The sequence below is a fragment of the Haematobia irritans genome, chromosome 3 (assembly GCF_050003625.1).
Source record: "Haematobia irritans isolate KBUSLIRL chromosome 3, ASM5000362v1, whole genome shotgun sequence".
Lineage (NCBI taxonomy): Eukaryota > Metazoa > Arthropoda > Insecta > Diptera > Muscidae > Haematobia > Haematobia irritans.
The window spans coordinates 46602274-46619764 of record NC_134399.1 but is presented as its reverse complement, the minus strand read 5'-3'; the positions used below and the strand labels follow the sequence as shown (position 1 = coordinate 46619764).

The 17491-nt window shown below is 35.7% G+C and overlaps 1 protein-coding gene across 1 annotated transcript in view; it reads right to left on the bottom strand.

Annotated features, from left to right (window-relative positions):
* Positions 1-6809, bottom strand: part of Spt6 (transcription elongation factor Spt6) — a gene marked incomplete in the record, with an annotated part of 87327 nt that extends 80518 nt beyond the window's left edge. The window contains 1 exon segment of the mRNA XM_075299347.1: positions 6664-6809. Coding sequence (XP_075155462.1) covers positions 6664-6702 — 39 coding nt within the window.
* Positions 6810-17491: the final 10682 nt, after the last annotated feature.

Here is a 17491-nt window from a genome sequence, read left to right as displayed (position 1 = left end):
ATAAAATAAAAATAACAGGTTATGGGCCCTTCCGCGTTTTAAATTCGAAAGTCCATATAATTTTGTTGTCAATAGGAAAAACAAGCGAAAAAGGAATATGGCAACGAATATGCAAATGGAGAAACTTCGCGGAAACGAAAACTATGAAGACTGGAAGTTTGCTGTGGAGGCGTATTTCCAAATGAAAGGTCTGTGGAAATCCATTAAAGGGACGGAAGAAAAAGAAGATAAGAAAATTCAAGCGAAGGCGGAATTGATCTTAATGGTGGACAAGTCTCTTTATCCTCATATACGAGAATGTGCTAGTGCAAGAGATATATGGAGTGCATTAGCAAAAATCTACGAAGACAACGGTCTGGTAAGAAGAGTTGGTTTAATTCAAAAATTCTGCTCAACAAAATTGAAAAATGCTCAAACGTTGAATAATATGTTAACGAAATAATCAACTCGGCGCACAAATTACGAAGTGTTGGACTTAATTTGGATGAGGAATGGATTGGATCGATGCTGTTAGCTGGATTACCTGATGAGTATAAGCCTATGATAATGGGAATTCAAAGTTCAGGTATAAAAATAACAGGCGATGCCATAAAAATAAAAATATTGCAGGATGTGAAAAACGAAGCAACCAGCGATATGGCTTTAGCAGGCAACAAAAAGAAAACAGGCAACATGAAACGACCAAAGTGCTATAATTGTAATCAATACGGTCATATTGCCGCTAAATGTCCAAACAAATCCTTCAAGAAAGTATACAAAAAGCAAGATGGTAAAAATTCTGCGATGGGAGCGTTTTCGGTATGTAAACTAAACAACAATGACTGGTTCTTCGATTCCGGGGCAACAGCCCATATGTGCTCAAGTAAGGAATTGTTCAGTGGTAGATTTGAAGAAAAGAAGTCAGAGGTAATTATAGCAAATAATTCTACAATGCGTGTTGATGGAGTTGGAAATGTCGACATGATATCGCTAAGGGGAAACTTAAGGAAGGAAACTGTTACTTTCAAAAATGTTCTTTACATTCCGGATTTGTATATCAATCTCCTATCCGTTTCAAAAATTGTTGAAAGCGGATACAAAGTTGTTTTCAATGGAAAAGGCTGCAGAGTTATCAATGATAGCGGTAAAGTTATTATCACGGGGGATTTGGTGGATGGAATGTATCGCTTAAATGTTTCAAGTAACAAATCGATGGTTTCTAAAGGTAAGCATGAAGAAAGCAATTTGTGGCATAAACGAATCGGTCATATAAATAATGAAACACTGAAGAAAATGACTTCAGGAGCCGAGTTTGGAATTAATTGTGAAATAACTCCATGTCTAAAAGGAAAAATTTCAAGAAATCCATTTAACGAAAAAGGGACTAGAGCAGACGACATATTGGATTTAATACATTCCGATCTATGTGGGCCAATGGATGTTAATTCCATTAGTGGTTCACAATATAAACTTTTATAGACGATTACTCGAGAAAAGTTTTTATATACTTTTTGAAACGGAAGTCTGAAGTTGCTGACAGGTTCCTTGAATTCAAGAACTTTGTTGAAAATCAAACAGGAAGAAAAATTAAATCCTTGAGAAGCGACAATGGAACAGAGTATTGCAATGGAAGAATGAAGCGAATTATTATTGAAAACGGAATCAATCACCAAACTACGGTACCATATTCACCGTAGCAAAATGGGGTATCGGAAAGAATGAACAGGGCCATTATAGAGAAAACTAGATGTCTTTTGATTCAGTCAGGATTGCCAAAAAAGTTTTGGGCTGAAGCAGCAAACACTGCAGTTCACCTTATCAATCTGACACTAACCAAAATACTCAATGACATTTCTCCGGAAGAGATATGGTCAGGTAAGAAGCCCTGCTTAAAATATCTCAGAGTGTTTGGGTGTAAAGCTGTGATACACATCCCTAAACAAAAACGAAAGAAGCTGGACTCAAAGGGAAAAGATGTGATATTTGTTGGCTACAGTAACCATAAAAAGACATATCATTTCTATGATCCCAATAGCAACCGAGTTGAGATAAGCAGAGATGCTAAATTTGTGGAAAATCAATTCTGTGAAGATATGCCAAAGGACGATGCAAAATTTCATTATTTCTGCCGATGCGATTCAGTGGGGGAAATAGATACACACGTACCTAATGCCAATGAAGATACAAATGATGATACATTACAAGAAACAAATGATCAAATGGTCGAAGAGAGTCCAAATGATCCAGACAACTAAGAATCTGAATATTACTCTGACGAAATGGATGGTACATCTTTTCATGGGTTCGACAACGTATCAGAAAACACAAACCCGACGTCAACAGATATGGGAATCGCACCGACAAATAATATAAGAAGATCCGCATGAATTTCTAAACCAGCAATAAGATATGGGTATGTATGTCACGCATCAAATGAAGACGAGGAACCCAAGAGTGTGGAACAAGCGCTTGGAGGATCCAATAAGCAAGAATGGAAAAAGGCTATGGAAGAGGAACTAGCAGCATTGTTAGAAAATAAGACTTGGGAAATAACTGAATTGCCGAAAGGAAAAAAACCAATAGATAGCAAATGGTGCTTCAAGGTGAAACGTGACTCAAAGGGAGAAATTGAGAGGTATAAAGCTAGACTTGTAGTGAAGGGGTACTCTCAAAAATATGGGATAGATTACGAAGAAACCTTTTCTCCAGTGGTTAGGTATTCTTCGATACGTCTACTTTTGAGTTTAGCTGTTCAGCATAATCTTGACATAGATCAAATGGATGTTGTAACCGCATTTCTTCAGAGTGAGTTGGAAGAAGAAATATTCATGAAAATTCCAGAGGGACTCGAAGAGAACAATGGGAAAGTTTGCAAGCTTAAGAAATCATTATATGGTCTTAAACAAGCTAGCAGGGTTTGGAACAAGAAATTGGATGCGACCTAAAGAAAATTGGTCTGACGCAATCTAAAACCGAACCTTGCGTCTATTATAAATTGAACAAGCTTGAAATAACATATATCGCAATTTATGTAGATGATATTTTGATTCTTACAAATAACCTCGACGCTAAAAAGAAAATTAAACAAAGTTTGTCAAGAAGTTTCAAAATGAAAGATATTTGTGAGGCAAATTATATTCTGGGTATGAGAATAACAAGAGATCGCGACAATGGAAAATTGTGGATAGACCAGGAATTGTATATCAAGAATACATTAAAAAATTTGGTATGCAAAATTGTAAATCTGTGGCTACACCATTGGATGTCAATCAAAAATTAACAAAAAATATGAACTCATCAAAGGAGGATTTAATTCACAACGTACCTTATCGAGAAGCTGTGGGAAGTTTAACTTATGCTGCACAGGTCAGTCGCCCCGATATAACACATGCAGTGGGGGTGCTGTCAAGATATAACAATGAGCATGGAAAACCACACTGGGAAGCTCTCAAACGTGTGATGAGGTACCTTAAAGGCACATTGGATTTTAAACTTAAATTTTCGAAAGATGACAACAAATTTTTAGAGGGATTTTCCGATGCAGACTGGGCAGGTGACCTTGATGACAGAAAATCTACCTCAGGATACGTGTTCAAATTCCAAAATGGTTGCATTTCATGGAATTCAAAGAAACAATCAACAACCGCTTTATCTACAACTGAAGCAGAATATATGGCAATGGCGGCATCTGCGCAAGAAGCATTGTGGTTGGGATCGTTGTTCAAAGAGCTAGGAAATTCTTCTTTCATCAAAATCAAATGCGACAATCAAAGTATAATAAGTTTGACCCATAACAGCACATACCACTCACGTTCAAAACATATTGATATAAGACACCATTTCGTGAGGGAATTGGTTGAAGATAAAAAATTATCTATTGAATATCTAAACACGGGTGATATGGTCGCCGACATTCTTACTAAGCCTTTACCACGATTGAAACACGTTCACAGCTGCGAACTGATGGGATTAGGAGTTCAATCTAGTGGGGGTGTTGAAAAAGGAGAATGAACTACCTAATATTCTACTTTGAATATAATATTTGAAATAAACCTAGTTGGTATACATTTATAATTTTGTCATGTATACATAAAATAAAATAAAATTAGACATTCGTTGAGAAAACTTTAATAAAATAACAGAAAGACCAAAATCAGTAGAAAAAGTTATTTTCTTTTGAAACGATTTGTTAAAGGAAAGTAACGGTGAAAAGATGTATTTTTTAGCACGATAACGCGATCTTAATACCGGCCTTAAAGGGAAAACTACTATAAAATGCTTTAAACGCATATAGATAAGTTTAGCAATCGTTACATCACTTATCATAACTTCGGGCTTATTTGCTCTAAAAAAACACCTTATAAGGAGTAATTTCATTAGTCTAAAATTGCATATTGGAGGAAAGTTTTTTTTCTTTCGGTCTAGATATGACATTTATATGACTATTTAAAATGCGGGCTTTTAAAGTTTTTCCCTTGCACAAATTTCAATAAACATAATTAGTTTCTCCTTATAGTTGTATCTATCACAATGGACTGAATAGTCTAAGTGAGCTTGATAAATCGGGCTGCCACATAACCTAACCTATAGTTGTAGTATCTAAATACGTATTTGGCACACTTGTCTATTTTACTTCTTGCGCGAAATTTGAAACAAATAGTGAACCTTTGGCCTATGGAGCCATATCGACAGACATATGGGACTGTATAATCCCATGATTTAAATTTTTGAATTCTTATGCACATTTGGGATTGTAAGCCACCGTAGAACATACAAACACACCAACTTAAGCAAAATTCAATTGAACATATTTTTCGCAAGGGATGTGAACAGCCATTTTAGGAAAAGTAGCGATCATATACTCAAACCACTTTTGTAACTTGGACAAACACAAATCCATCTTCCAGACCCGTTTTTTGGGAGGATTCAGCCAAATTATTCTTATTAAATGGGGCCATATTTGCTTGGTGTCAGTACAACCCTTGCAATTATCCCATCGAATATTGGCCATCATAACAGCCTTCTCACGCAGTAAGAGCTTGCAGGTGGCCAGAGCCATACCAAAAGATTCTAGTTCCCCTGGAATATGTAAGGTAGTTCCTAGCCTTGCTAACACATCTGCTTCGTAGTTCCCCGGTATGTTTCTATGGCCAGGCACCCATATTAGGTGAATATTGTACTGCTCAGCCATTTCCTTGAGAGATTTGCGGCAGTCTATGGCCGTTTTCGAGTTAAGGAATACAGAGTCCAAGGATTTTATTTCAGGTTGACTCTCTGAGTATATATTAATGTCAATATTGCTTGGAGCATTACTTCTCAGCCAATTCACCACTTCTCTTATTGGTAATATTTCAGCCTGTCCATTCAATTTGGAGCCATCAGTATAGAAATCTATATATCTTTTATTCCCCGGGGTCTGTGTACACCACGCCTCACTGTTGGGAATTAGTTTCAAACTTTTTGTCGAAAAGTGGTTTTGCCAGGGTGTAATCCACTACGTTAGGCACATCTGGCATTACTTTGAGGACCTAAATGTGCATTATATCTAATAATAATATCAATTATAAATGATTATATATACTTTGTTCCTCTTAAATAAAGGAAGAAAAATGGAAAAAAAACGAAATATTACTTTTACTGCTAACCTCATAGGCAAAAATGTGACGGCATGCAAATGGCGTTGAAACCCCCATATTTCTTAGAGGAAATATACACACAATGGATAATTTACACATTCTGAAGAATAATTTGGCTGAATCTTACCAAAAAACGGATCTGGAAGATAGATTTGTTTTTGCCCAAGGTAATGACTCCCAAGCATTTGACCCATATTCTTAAAGAGTACATGATATACAACACCAAAAAAGTATTACCTCACCTCTGCAGAACCCAGACATGAATCTAATTGAACACATTTGGATATATATGAAGACAAAGCTGAAGAACGTTAACATTTTTTAGCAAAGAAACTCTTAAAAACGTCCTTATGGGTATATGAAGCTCAATTCCCGTAAACGAAAATCCTAGCCCACTTAATGCCAAAGATACTCCTAGCTGTAATAAACGCTAATGGATAACATACAAAATATTAAAAACTTGTCATAATTAGTATTTAAACCAAAAAAATCCATTTAATTTTGGTGTACAAGTTTTTTATTTTGCTATGCGAAATTAACGATTTTTTTGTTATTTTTCTCATCAAAACCGACATAAATCCGAATTAAGTTTCTTCTTATTTTGTAGCTGGGATCTCAAGTTTTAATTTAGTATAATAGATATATATTTACATAGCGTTTCACAATTTATTTCACATTGATTGGTGTACAACTTTTTTTTTATGACTGTATATGCGTTTATATATATATATATATATATATATATATATATATATATATATATATATATATATATATATATATATATATATATATATATATATATATATATATATATATATATATATATATATATATATATATATATATATATATATATATATATAACATAATTTACCACAACTCAGTTTTCGTCACATATTACTTTAGAAGTTTGCATAAGTAGAAATATTAACTGCATTATTAATCCACAATTTATGTATGTATATATATTTTGCCAGGAATTAGCCGGCATAGACCAATATAATTTGCTTAAGCCGGCACCATAGATGCTATATAGAATATGTACCTCAGACTCTTCTGCTTCCGAATCGATGAAGTCAGCCATGACGGAAAGTTGTAATAAAAAAAACACGACTCGGAGGCTCAATAAGTTCACGTTTTTTTATAGTTTGTCAATGTCGCGAAGAAAATTCTGAAACTATAAAACCGACTACACACCAGCGAAAGTAACTAGTAATCCATAAATACTCAAACCGTACACGAATAGCAACGGGGAACGCGGAAACTATTAAAAAGGCACGATGCAAAAAAATAAAGGCATGATGCAATAACATCCCTATAAACATGCTACAATTCAAATATTTTTCAAACATATTATTTTCAAAGCATTAGGGTAACATTCAAGTTGAGAAAATCATTTTCTTAACAAAAACGCATTCATTACCCTCAACAGTAAAATTCAAGACATCAGCAATAATTTCTCAACTGTAATCCTCAAATTGAAATGCATCGGTATTCAATAATATTTCAAACAGTTTTCGAAGTGAGATAAATTATAACCCTGCCAGCATTTCAAAGTTCCATTCATCCTCATCGCTACCACGAACTCGTAAGTGGCACTACAACAATCGCCAACTGTGATGGGGAGCATATCAAACAGTGAGAATTGTGCATGAAAGTATTTGTCATCACTATTAGGGCTGTTTTCTTTTAGCACTAGATACCCTAAGCCGTGAAGGACTAAAAGAAAACAGAGTACTCGTTTATCGAGGACATCTCCAAAAATATGCAACACTGTCATCAGCTGTTTAAAAACAATCACAGAAAAGAAGTGAAATCTTGCATTTTTAATGTATGAAATGCTCCAATTAGTAATAAATATTTACTGCAGCGATTATTTATGACACTATACCACTTTGAATTACATGTTTTTCGATAAATTAGACACAATAAAGTGCTATTGTGAATCGATCAAGCGTCACTTTATCAAAACACAATCTGGCAAGATCGGCGCGACAGAACACCAGTGCAACGATGTTTTGGATAGCCCATACAAATGTTGTATCCAGTGTAAAAAGAAAACAGCCCTATGGTTAAAAGAGCCATTTCCCTGCAACAACATTTTTTTAATATTGAAAAGTTGTACCATCCCAATAAACACAAACGTTTGAAAAATGCTAAATTTCAACAATTTTTCAAACATTTTTTCAAAGGATTAGGGTAATATTCAAGTTGAGAAATTGTTGAGAAAATCGCGTTCTCAACAAAAAAACAGACATTACCCTCAACAGTGAAATTCAACACATTAGCAATAATATCTCAAGTGTTATCCTCAAATTGAAATGCATCGCTACTCAATAATTTGTCAAACAATTTTCGATGCGAGTCAAATTCAAAATTAACATCGTTGCAAATACTTTTCAACCTAAATTTGTATGAATGATATCACCACTTCAAATTGAAAGTCAATGCCAAAATTCTATACATTTTGTATAATTTATTCATTTTCACAAAATAAAATATATAATTATACACTACACTACATAATACACTACAATACCAATTGATAAATAATAATCTTATTAAACATATCAACAAATAAGAACAAAAAAAAAAAAAAAAAAAAACAAACAACAAAACTTTAAAAATTGATTAACATGCGGGCAATTTGAAATTAGGATTTCCAGTAGAAGGAATTCACAAAATATCCATTTTAAACTGATAATAGCATATGAATTGAACTGACGATGTGATTGTTGTTTTTAACAATTTTAATTGGTTGCACTTGTAATGTTTCTGGAAACTTTTTCTTGTCGATAAGCCACTCATTTTTCATTGGTCAGCTTCTTCATATTTGCAAGAATGTAGCATCCAAAGATTTTAGTTTTCTGCAAAGAGATTTAAATTTAGTGACTTCTCTAAAATATTGATTTAATTTTTCATATTGACGTACCAATTATTATAAACTATTTGAAGCAGTTCCAGTTAATTGTCCACCATTTTTTCATCGGTCAGCTTTTTAATGTTTTCAAGAACGTAGAATCCATAATTTTAGTTTTTTTTTATTTCTTGCAATTGACCACGAACTTCGTTGCACAAATAAGTATTGAAAACCACATGGTTTTTTCGTTGAATTTTAGGGTAGTGTTTTGTCAAAGTTTTCTCATATTATCTTCTGCGCTTTACAGACTATCAGTTATTCCGGACGGAATGTCGGTGTTTGTAAAGAATCTTACAATGTGTCGGATCGATACGACTTGTCGGCGATGACTAAATAATCGGTAAATGTGTTATCGATCCCATAAACATGCAGCAGTATCGATTATGCCTTCGGACTTAACTTATAATGTGCACAATATATGGGATATGTTCGACACGAGCACTGTCGTCCGGAATAACTGATAGTCTGTAAAGCGCATTCAACAACTTTTCAAAGATTTCGTCAACATTTTGGCAAATTGGAAGTAATTCGCAAACAATTTGAAGATGTATTGAAGATGAGCTATTTCAAGTCAAGTTGAATTTATGTTGAAAATTATATTTACACTCAAACTGAAAAGTTGTTGCATTTAAAAACGCTCATCCTGTGTTTATTGGGAATATAAACTTTGTGAAAACTTGATTTAGGCTATTCCCCATCAAGTTATAATAAAATCTGCAACAAATATGTATAATTTTATGCCTTTTTTTACTGATTTAGTTTTCACTTCAGTGAAAAAAATCGAACTTAATACCCACCTTTAAGGCCGGTACTCTGTTCGGTTTTCGCGTTGAAACTCCATACAAAACCAAAAAATGCGAAAAATTTGCGAAATTTTTTCCATTTGTGATACTTTGTTTTTTTCGTGTTGAAAAACTGACGTTTATAGCACGGCGCCATTTGCAATGTGAATTAAGAAATAATTTATTTATTAAAAACTATTTGTGCGGGTTTATAAATCAAACACGGACCATATTTTTGTTCCGAAACTATACAAAGGATCAAAGGAATAGCAGATCAATTGCCCAAGGAAAAATAAAATGTTATTTTGTAAAAACAAGAAACAACCACCAACTTAATCCAATATCGCTCCCTGTAAAATAGCGCTCCAAGCTACCTAAAAAAACGCCGCTTTCTATGTGCGAAATAATGGTTTCCATAAAAATTTTTCGCAAGAATGAACATAGTACCGGCCTTTATCTAAAAAGGCATCTAATAATTGCACTCATGCGATGCCTTTCTGTAGTAACTTGGCGTGGTACAACTTCTCAATAGTGACGGCGACGTATTTTCCGACGTATTTTGGATATCGTATACGACAGTTTTCGACGTGGTGGGGATTCTCAGAAGCGCCGTCAATTTAAAAAAATGTTGGCGAGTTTCCATACCAGCACTCATTTCACCAATTTTTATTTATTCATAACACTACACTATCTACAATACACTAAACAAGTTTTCTTGTTGATTTCTGCTGTGTATTATCAAGTTCGCGATGAATACGACTAACATAGATTTGGGTTCCAGAGATGATAATTTTATAATGATAAGAATTCTCGCAAATTATACAACGGGCATAAATATTTGTCATACACCCAAAGAAATTTATTAGTAGGGACAGCAGAAAAGTCTGCTAAAACAGCAGAAAGTCTGCTGAAAAAGGGACAGCAGTCACTGTTTGCTGAAATAGCAAACATTTCCTGCTATTTTTGAAGCTCGATTACACTAAAACGTGTTTTATTTTGGCTAAAACAAATAAAAATGTCAACTTAGTAGCTATGCTAACATAATTAAAACAATATTTTATGAATATCTATAGGGTTGTTTTCTTTTTGCACTGATAGCAACTTTGGTATGGCAATCGTTGCACTGGTGTTCTATCCAGAACAACTATCAGTGCAAGTCGCACCAGAGTCACCATTACATGCGATTTTTAGTTGTCGAAATATGAGTTGGCAACTAAAGTAATACTCGGAAAGAAACACATCCCAAGTGAATGTCACATACAGAGAAGAAGAAGAAACGAACATGGAAAAATGGTAAAAAGTAAATAAACAAATACTAATTTATTTGGATTTTGAGTTAAGGTGAGTATTAAGTTCGAGTTTAGCCGCTAAATTCGTCGTTTTTCACGATTACTTTCCTCTAATAATCCATTTTAAGGAATACAAACTTTGTGGAAATTTGCTTTGGGATATTCTATGTATAATTTTATGACTTTTTTGCTGATTTAGTTTTCACTTTAAGGTAAGTACTATGTTCACTTTTCGCGTTGAAATTTTCGTGGTTACTTTATTAAAACAGTTCAATATAAAGCAGACAAATTAACTCAATTGATGCGTAGTTTCTTGTTCCTCTAGATTTCGGCAAGACTTTACAGGAATAAGTTTGTTTTCATTTATAATTTTGGTTATTTAAGGAAAAGTAATCGCGAAAATAAAGTTGTTTTCAACTCGAAAACCGAACATAGTACCTACCCTTAGAAATTAAACTCGAACTTAGTACTCACTTTTACTCTCGTGGAGTTTGTAGTATTCGAACGCCTGAATCAGTAATGTTCACTTGCAGGCTACGAGCTCCGCCCCCCTTTTTAAACCCTGTCCACACTATGGACCAGTTAGTGCATATGTTTGCAACACCAAGAAGGAGACGAAACAGGGATGGAAAATGCAGAACTATAGTACTTTTTTTAATACTTTTTCACCCTGGTCAGTACCGTAGTACCCCCGCAAATGATTTAGTACCTTTTGTGTAGACAGTTTTGAGCCGATATCAGATTTATTATAGGTTTGACAAAGTATTTTATTATTTTGAGAAAGTCTTTAACAAACTTATAGTCTTAATAATAGTCTTTTACAAATTTGACAAAACAGACAAGTTCATGCGGGAATTCTCGATTTTGTAAAGTTCATAGTCAAAAACACGATTTTATTAAATTTCAATACTGTTTTAGTCGAAAAAGCATGTGATTCTATATTACGCTTCCACAAGAATACTTTCTAGATAAGAAGTTATAGATCGCGTACTAAAATAATGGGAACCATTACAGTCACGGTCGAAACATGAGACAAAAAATAATCTAATAACATTTGAAGAAAATCTTATCAAAACTACAAACAAAAATATTATTTTGCAAAATAGTTGCCAAAATTTTATTTCTACAGAAAATTTTGTTAATTTTTTTTCTTTTGGAAAACTTTGTCAAAATTTTATTTTATTTTTTGTCAAAATTTTATTTCTATAAAAATTATGTCAACATTTTTCTTTCTATAGAAATTTTTGTCAATATTTTATTTCTGTCGAAAATTTAGTCAAAATTTTATTTCTACAGAAAATTTTGTCAACATTTGATTTCTGATGAAAATTTTGTCCAAATTTTATTTCTGATGAAAATTTTGTCAACATTTTTTTACTTCAAAATTATATTTTTATATAAAATGTTTTCAAAATTTTATTTCTGATGAAAATTTTGTCAAAAATATTATTTCTATGGAATATTTTGTCAAACTTTTCTGTTGAAAATATTGTCAAAATTTTATATCTATATAAAATTTTATATCTGTAGAAAGTTTTGTCAAAATTTTATTTCGGTAGAAAATTTTGTCAAAAATGTATTTTTGTTTATCTACAGAAAATGTATGAAATACCATTAATTCTACCAATACAACAAACCATAATTACAATACTACTGTAGGCTTTGTAAGCGGATATAAAACTAAAAAATATTTAAATTTGAGGAGTTGACAAACTAAATTTTATTTTCTTTAAAATTCAGTCTAAAGATGCTCTTGGCAATAATCTTCTAATGGAACTTTTGTTGAAATTGAGTGAAAAGTACTTTTTCGCTCAAAAAAATACCTTTTTTGTACTTTCTTAAAAATTGTATTTTCCATCCCTGAGACGAAACATGTAGTTATTATTGATGTAGGACGGATGGTATTAAAAATGGGTTATATCGGACCACTTTTACGTATACCTTCCATATAAACGGACCACCAGAGCCTCTAGGAGGAACAAAAGTTGTCCGATTCGGTTGAAATTTGGTACGTGGTGTAAGTATAAGGTCTCTAACAAACATGCCCAAATTGGTCGATATCGGTCCATAATTATATATAGCCCTCATATAAACCGATCCCAAGATTTGACCTCAGGAGCCTCTTGAAAGAGTAAAATTCATCCGATCCGGTTGAAATTTGGTACGTGGGTTAGTATTGTTACGAATTTGATAATTATAGACATAAGTTTATTTAAATTAGTTTCCGTTAATTTAAAATTTCAAATTGTAACGATAAAATTTCGCTATCACTTGTTGGAATCATCTATTCATTTTCTAGTATTTTCCTGAATTTCTTTTATGTTCTTTTGTTTGCTTACCGAAATGTTAGTTCTTACTCTCTCATAGAATAGCAACCCCTTTGCTTTGTTATTCTGCATTCTCATTTCATCTCATTGTCTATTGTCATTGTTGTTGTAGTAATGCGAGCATATATCTATGTGAGTGTGTATGTGTTTGGCAGCCACCAGACGAATAACTTAATGGTCGTAGATCCTTCTAGCATTGTCTAAGAATGTTCTGGCGTTGCCAGAATATTGTAGTGCTACCAGAATGTTCTCGTATTGCCACACCGTCATATATAAAAGCGCTCGCATGCTGCTAACGAGTCAGTCTTAATTAAAGCGTCAAACGAATAACTTCAGTGTGAACGAATTGTAAAGTGTGAAGTCATAGTAAATAAATTGTAGATTGTCGTTATTTAAAAGAACTGTGTTTTTAATTGTCGGGTAATTAAAAACGCCTAAATATAAAAACGTAACAATTGGTGTCAGAAGTGGGATAACGGGAAAAAATCTACAATGAAGTTTAATGAGCTTCGTGTGGAAGACTTAAAAAAGCAAACTGGAGCTGCCGACAACAGGCAATAAGGCCCAGCTTCAAAGGCGTCTACTGGAAGAGTTTGAACGGCGTAATATGGACATTGCGACGCATGAGTTTGATTATAAGGAAGACATTGATGAATCAATACTCGTCAATACAAGCAGTGTAGAAACTCCATCTGTGGCTTCGAGTGTTGTGGATTACACATCAATGCTCAATGTTTTGAGCAAAATGATGGAAGCAAATTCTAGAAAAATGGAAGAAATATTCGACGAAAATTCTAGAAAAATCATGGATGAGAATTCTAGAAAATTGGAAGAAAAATTCGACGAAATTTCAAAAAAGATGGACGAAAATTCTAGAATTCTCAATGAAAAACTACAACAAATTTCTGAAGGCATGGAAAAACGTGTGGACCATATAGAAAATCAAATTGTGGAATTGGATAAGAAAGTTCTTTCTGTGGATGAGAAAATTATGGTTCATGATGAGAAGTTTCTGCACATCGAGAAAAAAATGTCAGAGCTGGAAATTAAAGGTGGTCCAGTGCGCGTCATCGAGGGCTCAAAAATCAAAACTCCTGTTTTCGATGGCTCAACGTCATTTGATGTCTTCAAATTCCAATTCGAAATGGTTGCTTGTAGAAATTTGTGGAATGACGATGATAAAGCAATTGAACTTCTATTGGCATTAAAGGGCAATGCTGCTGATGTGATACAAAGCATTCCCGCTGCTTCTAGAAATAACTATAATGAAGTAATAGCGGCACTCCAACGCAAGTATGGCGGAGAGCATAAGCAGGACATCTTCAGAATGGAATTGAGAGGAAGAATCCAGAAATCGAACGAAACCCTACAAGATTTCGCAACAGAAGTTGAGCGGCTAGTGCTTTTGACATACCCAGGTGAGAGTCATCCTCTTGTGGACCGCATCAAGATTGAGACCTTCGTCAATGGAATTCGAGACCCAGATATAAAATGTGCAACATATGCGTCACAAAAGGCTACATTCGCTGAAACAGTTACATTCGCACTTGCACAGGAGACTGCAAGATTGCTAGCGCGGCCTCAAATTCACAAGGTACGTAAAGTAGAGACAGAGTGTGACGAACCAAAGTCCGTTATTGAGTCGATGAAAGAGGCCATGAAGCAGGCAATGCAAGAAATGAAGCAAGAGGCAAATAAATCCCGGATCAAATGCTATAACTGTGATAAGCCGGGACATCTAGCTCGAGAATGCAAAGCACGACGCAAACGGTCAAGGTCCACATCACCATCTCCATTAAACAATAGCCATAAGAAGGTGACCCCACAGTCAAGTGAGTCACCTTTAAACTAAATCGAGCTAGTTCAGCGGGGCAAGAGCTGGCTCCCACAGACGATGGCCCCACCATCTCCATAGCAATAGTTCAACAGAAAAATAACAATTTAACTATTGCAGGTGTTATTAATAGCGACAAGCGTACTTTGACGTTGGATACTGGTGCATCAAAGTCTATCATTAGATCTGATTTAGTAAAAGGAAAAGTTACACCACTGATTGGAGTCAAGCTACGCACGGCTACAGGGGAACCTGCAACCGTATATGGAAAGGTCGCCGTAAAATTAACTATTGCTAACAAATCCGTTACTTATGATTTCATTGTGGCCGATATAGTAGACGAAGTTATAATTGGAGCGGATTTCATGATTGCTTTTGGCCTCAATCTGGATATGAAGCGTCGTGTAATGAGATGGTGCGATGCCGAAATAACGGTAAACGTGGGATACGACGAGAATACACCTGTCAGACGTTTGACAACGAGCCAGTCAGAGTCTATACCACCGAATGCCGAAGCAATTATATGGGTTGCTATGAATGGAGATTGTGAAGTCGGCCAATTGTGGGTTGTTGAACCAGCAGAAAACAAAAGCAACAACATCTTGATAGCAAATGCCCTGGTAACACCGAACGAAGAGAGACTAATACCAGTTCGTGTCTTGAACTTGTCTGACAATCATGAGCAAATTGTAAAATTTTCTGATATTGGAAAATGTACACCAGCCGAGGCAATAGTCAATTTGGAAGGCAACTCATCAAAGACACATGGAGCAGTGAGAAAACACTTAGAAGGGTATTTCGAGGCTTGGACACGTCATCTATCGCCGTCAGAGAGAAATAAAGCCAAGCAATTGTTGTGGAAAAACGCCTCTGCTTTTGCTTCTGAAAAGGGAAATCAAGGAAGAACATCTGTAGTGAAACATGAAATTAAAACCGCAGAAGAAAGGCCCATAAAACAGGCACCACGAAGTGTTCCCCTGGCAAAAAGAGGCGAAGTTCAAAAGCTCATAAAGGAAATGGCGGAGGGTGGAGTGATCGAGCCATCATCAAGTCCTTGGTGTTCCCCAGTTGTGCTGGTCAAAAAGAAAGATGGAAGTACCCGATTCTGCGTGGACTACAGAAAACTGAATGATGTCACCAAAAAGGACAGTTATCCGCTTCCACGCATTGATGACACATTGGACACACTAGCCGGAACAACATGGTTTTCTACGCTTGATTTGCAGAGTGGATATTGGCAAGTAGAGATCGCCGAGAAAGACAAGGAAAAGACGGCTTTTGGCGTTAATGGCGGTCTCTGGCAATTCAATGTAATGCCGTTCGGGCTCTGCAACGCTCCGGCTACCTTCGAAAGATTGATGGAGCGGGTACTGAAGGGGTTGCACTGGAAGTCGTGCTTGATATACTTGGACGACATCATAGTGATGGGCAAAACATTTGACGAGCACCTTTAGAACTTGAAAGACGTTATCCAGCAATAGTCAGCCGCTGGTCTACGCCTTAACGCAAAGAAATGCTCCCTTTTCCAGCGGGAAGTTAAATACCTGGGTCATCATGTGACTGCAGAGGGCATATCCACCGATGAAGACAAAATCCAAGCTGTCAGAGATTGGCCACGACCCCGAAATCTCCACGAATTAAGAAGTTTCCTTGGGTTATGTATATATTACCGACGATTCGTCCCAAACTTCGCCAGCATCGCCGCTAGTCTCCATAAATTGACGCAAAAAGGTCAGAAGTTCCAGTGGAGCGACGAACAGGAGGATTCATTCCAACATTTAAAAGAACTTTTATGTTCAGCTCCTGTTCTAGCGTATCCTATTCCGGGCGAAAAATTTGTTTTGCATACAGATGCTAGCGCGCATGGTATTGGAGGTGTGCTATCCCAACAGATAGACGGCAAGGAGAAGGTCATCGGATATTTCAGCCGAACGTTGTCCAAGCCCGAAAAGAACTACTGTGTAACGCGACGCGAGCTGCTAGCCGTCATAGAGGGCGTAAAACATTATCATAAATATTTGTATGGACAACACTTCTTGCTCAGGACTGATCACTCAGCTCTACGATGGTTGCTCCAATTCAAGAATCCGGAAGCTCAACTGGCACGTTGGATCGAGAGGCTCCAAAGCTATGATTTCAGTATCGAGCATAGAAAAGGTGGAAAACACGGTAACGCTGACGCTTTGTCACGTCGACCTTGCATTATAGAATGCAAGCACTGCTCGAAAGCTGAACATAAGGAGGAGATTGTTGATATTCGGCTGTTACACATCGAATCTGGAGTGGACTGGCCAACAGAACAGCGTAAAGATCCCATTTTGAACAAAATTATTTCGGCAAAGGAAGAGAACAAGAAGCCCAGTAAGAAAGACATAGCAGCCGAAAGTCCACTTATGAAATCATACTGGGCTCAATGGGATAGTTTAGTTCTAGTCAATGGATCCCTGCAACGTAAATGGGAAAGCGAAGATGGCAAGAGCAGCCGAAATTTGATCATCGTTCCAGATTCCAAAATAAGAGACGGTTTGGCGGAGTTCCATAATGGTCCCAGTGGAGGTCATCTGGGAATAACCAAAACCGCCGAGAAAGTGAAGCAACGATTCTACTGGGTTGGATGCCAGAAATCAATTGCTGAATGGGTAGCCAATTGCGAGAAGTGCATGAAGGCGAAAGGTCCAACAAGGAAAAGTCGAGGTCCTATGCAAGAATATAGACCAGGAG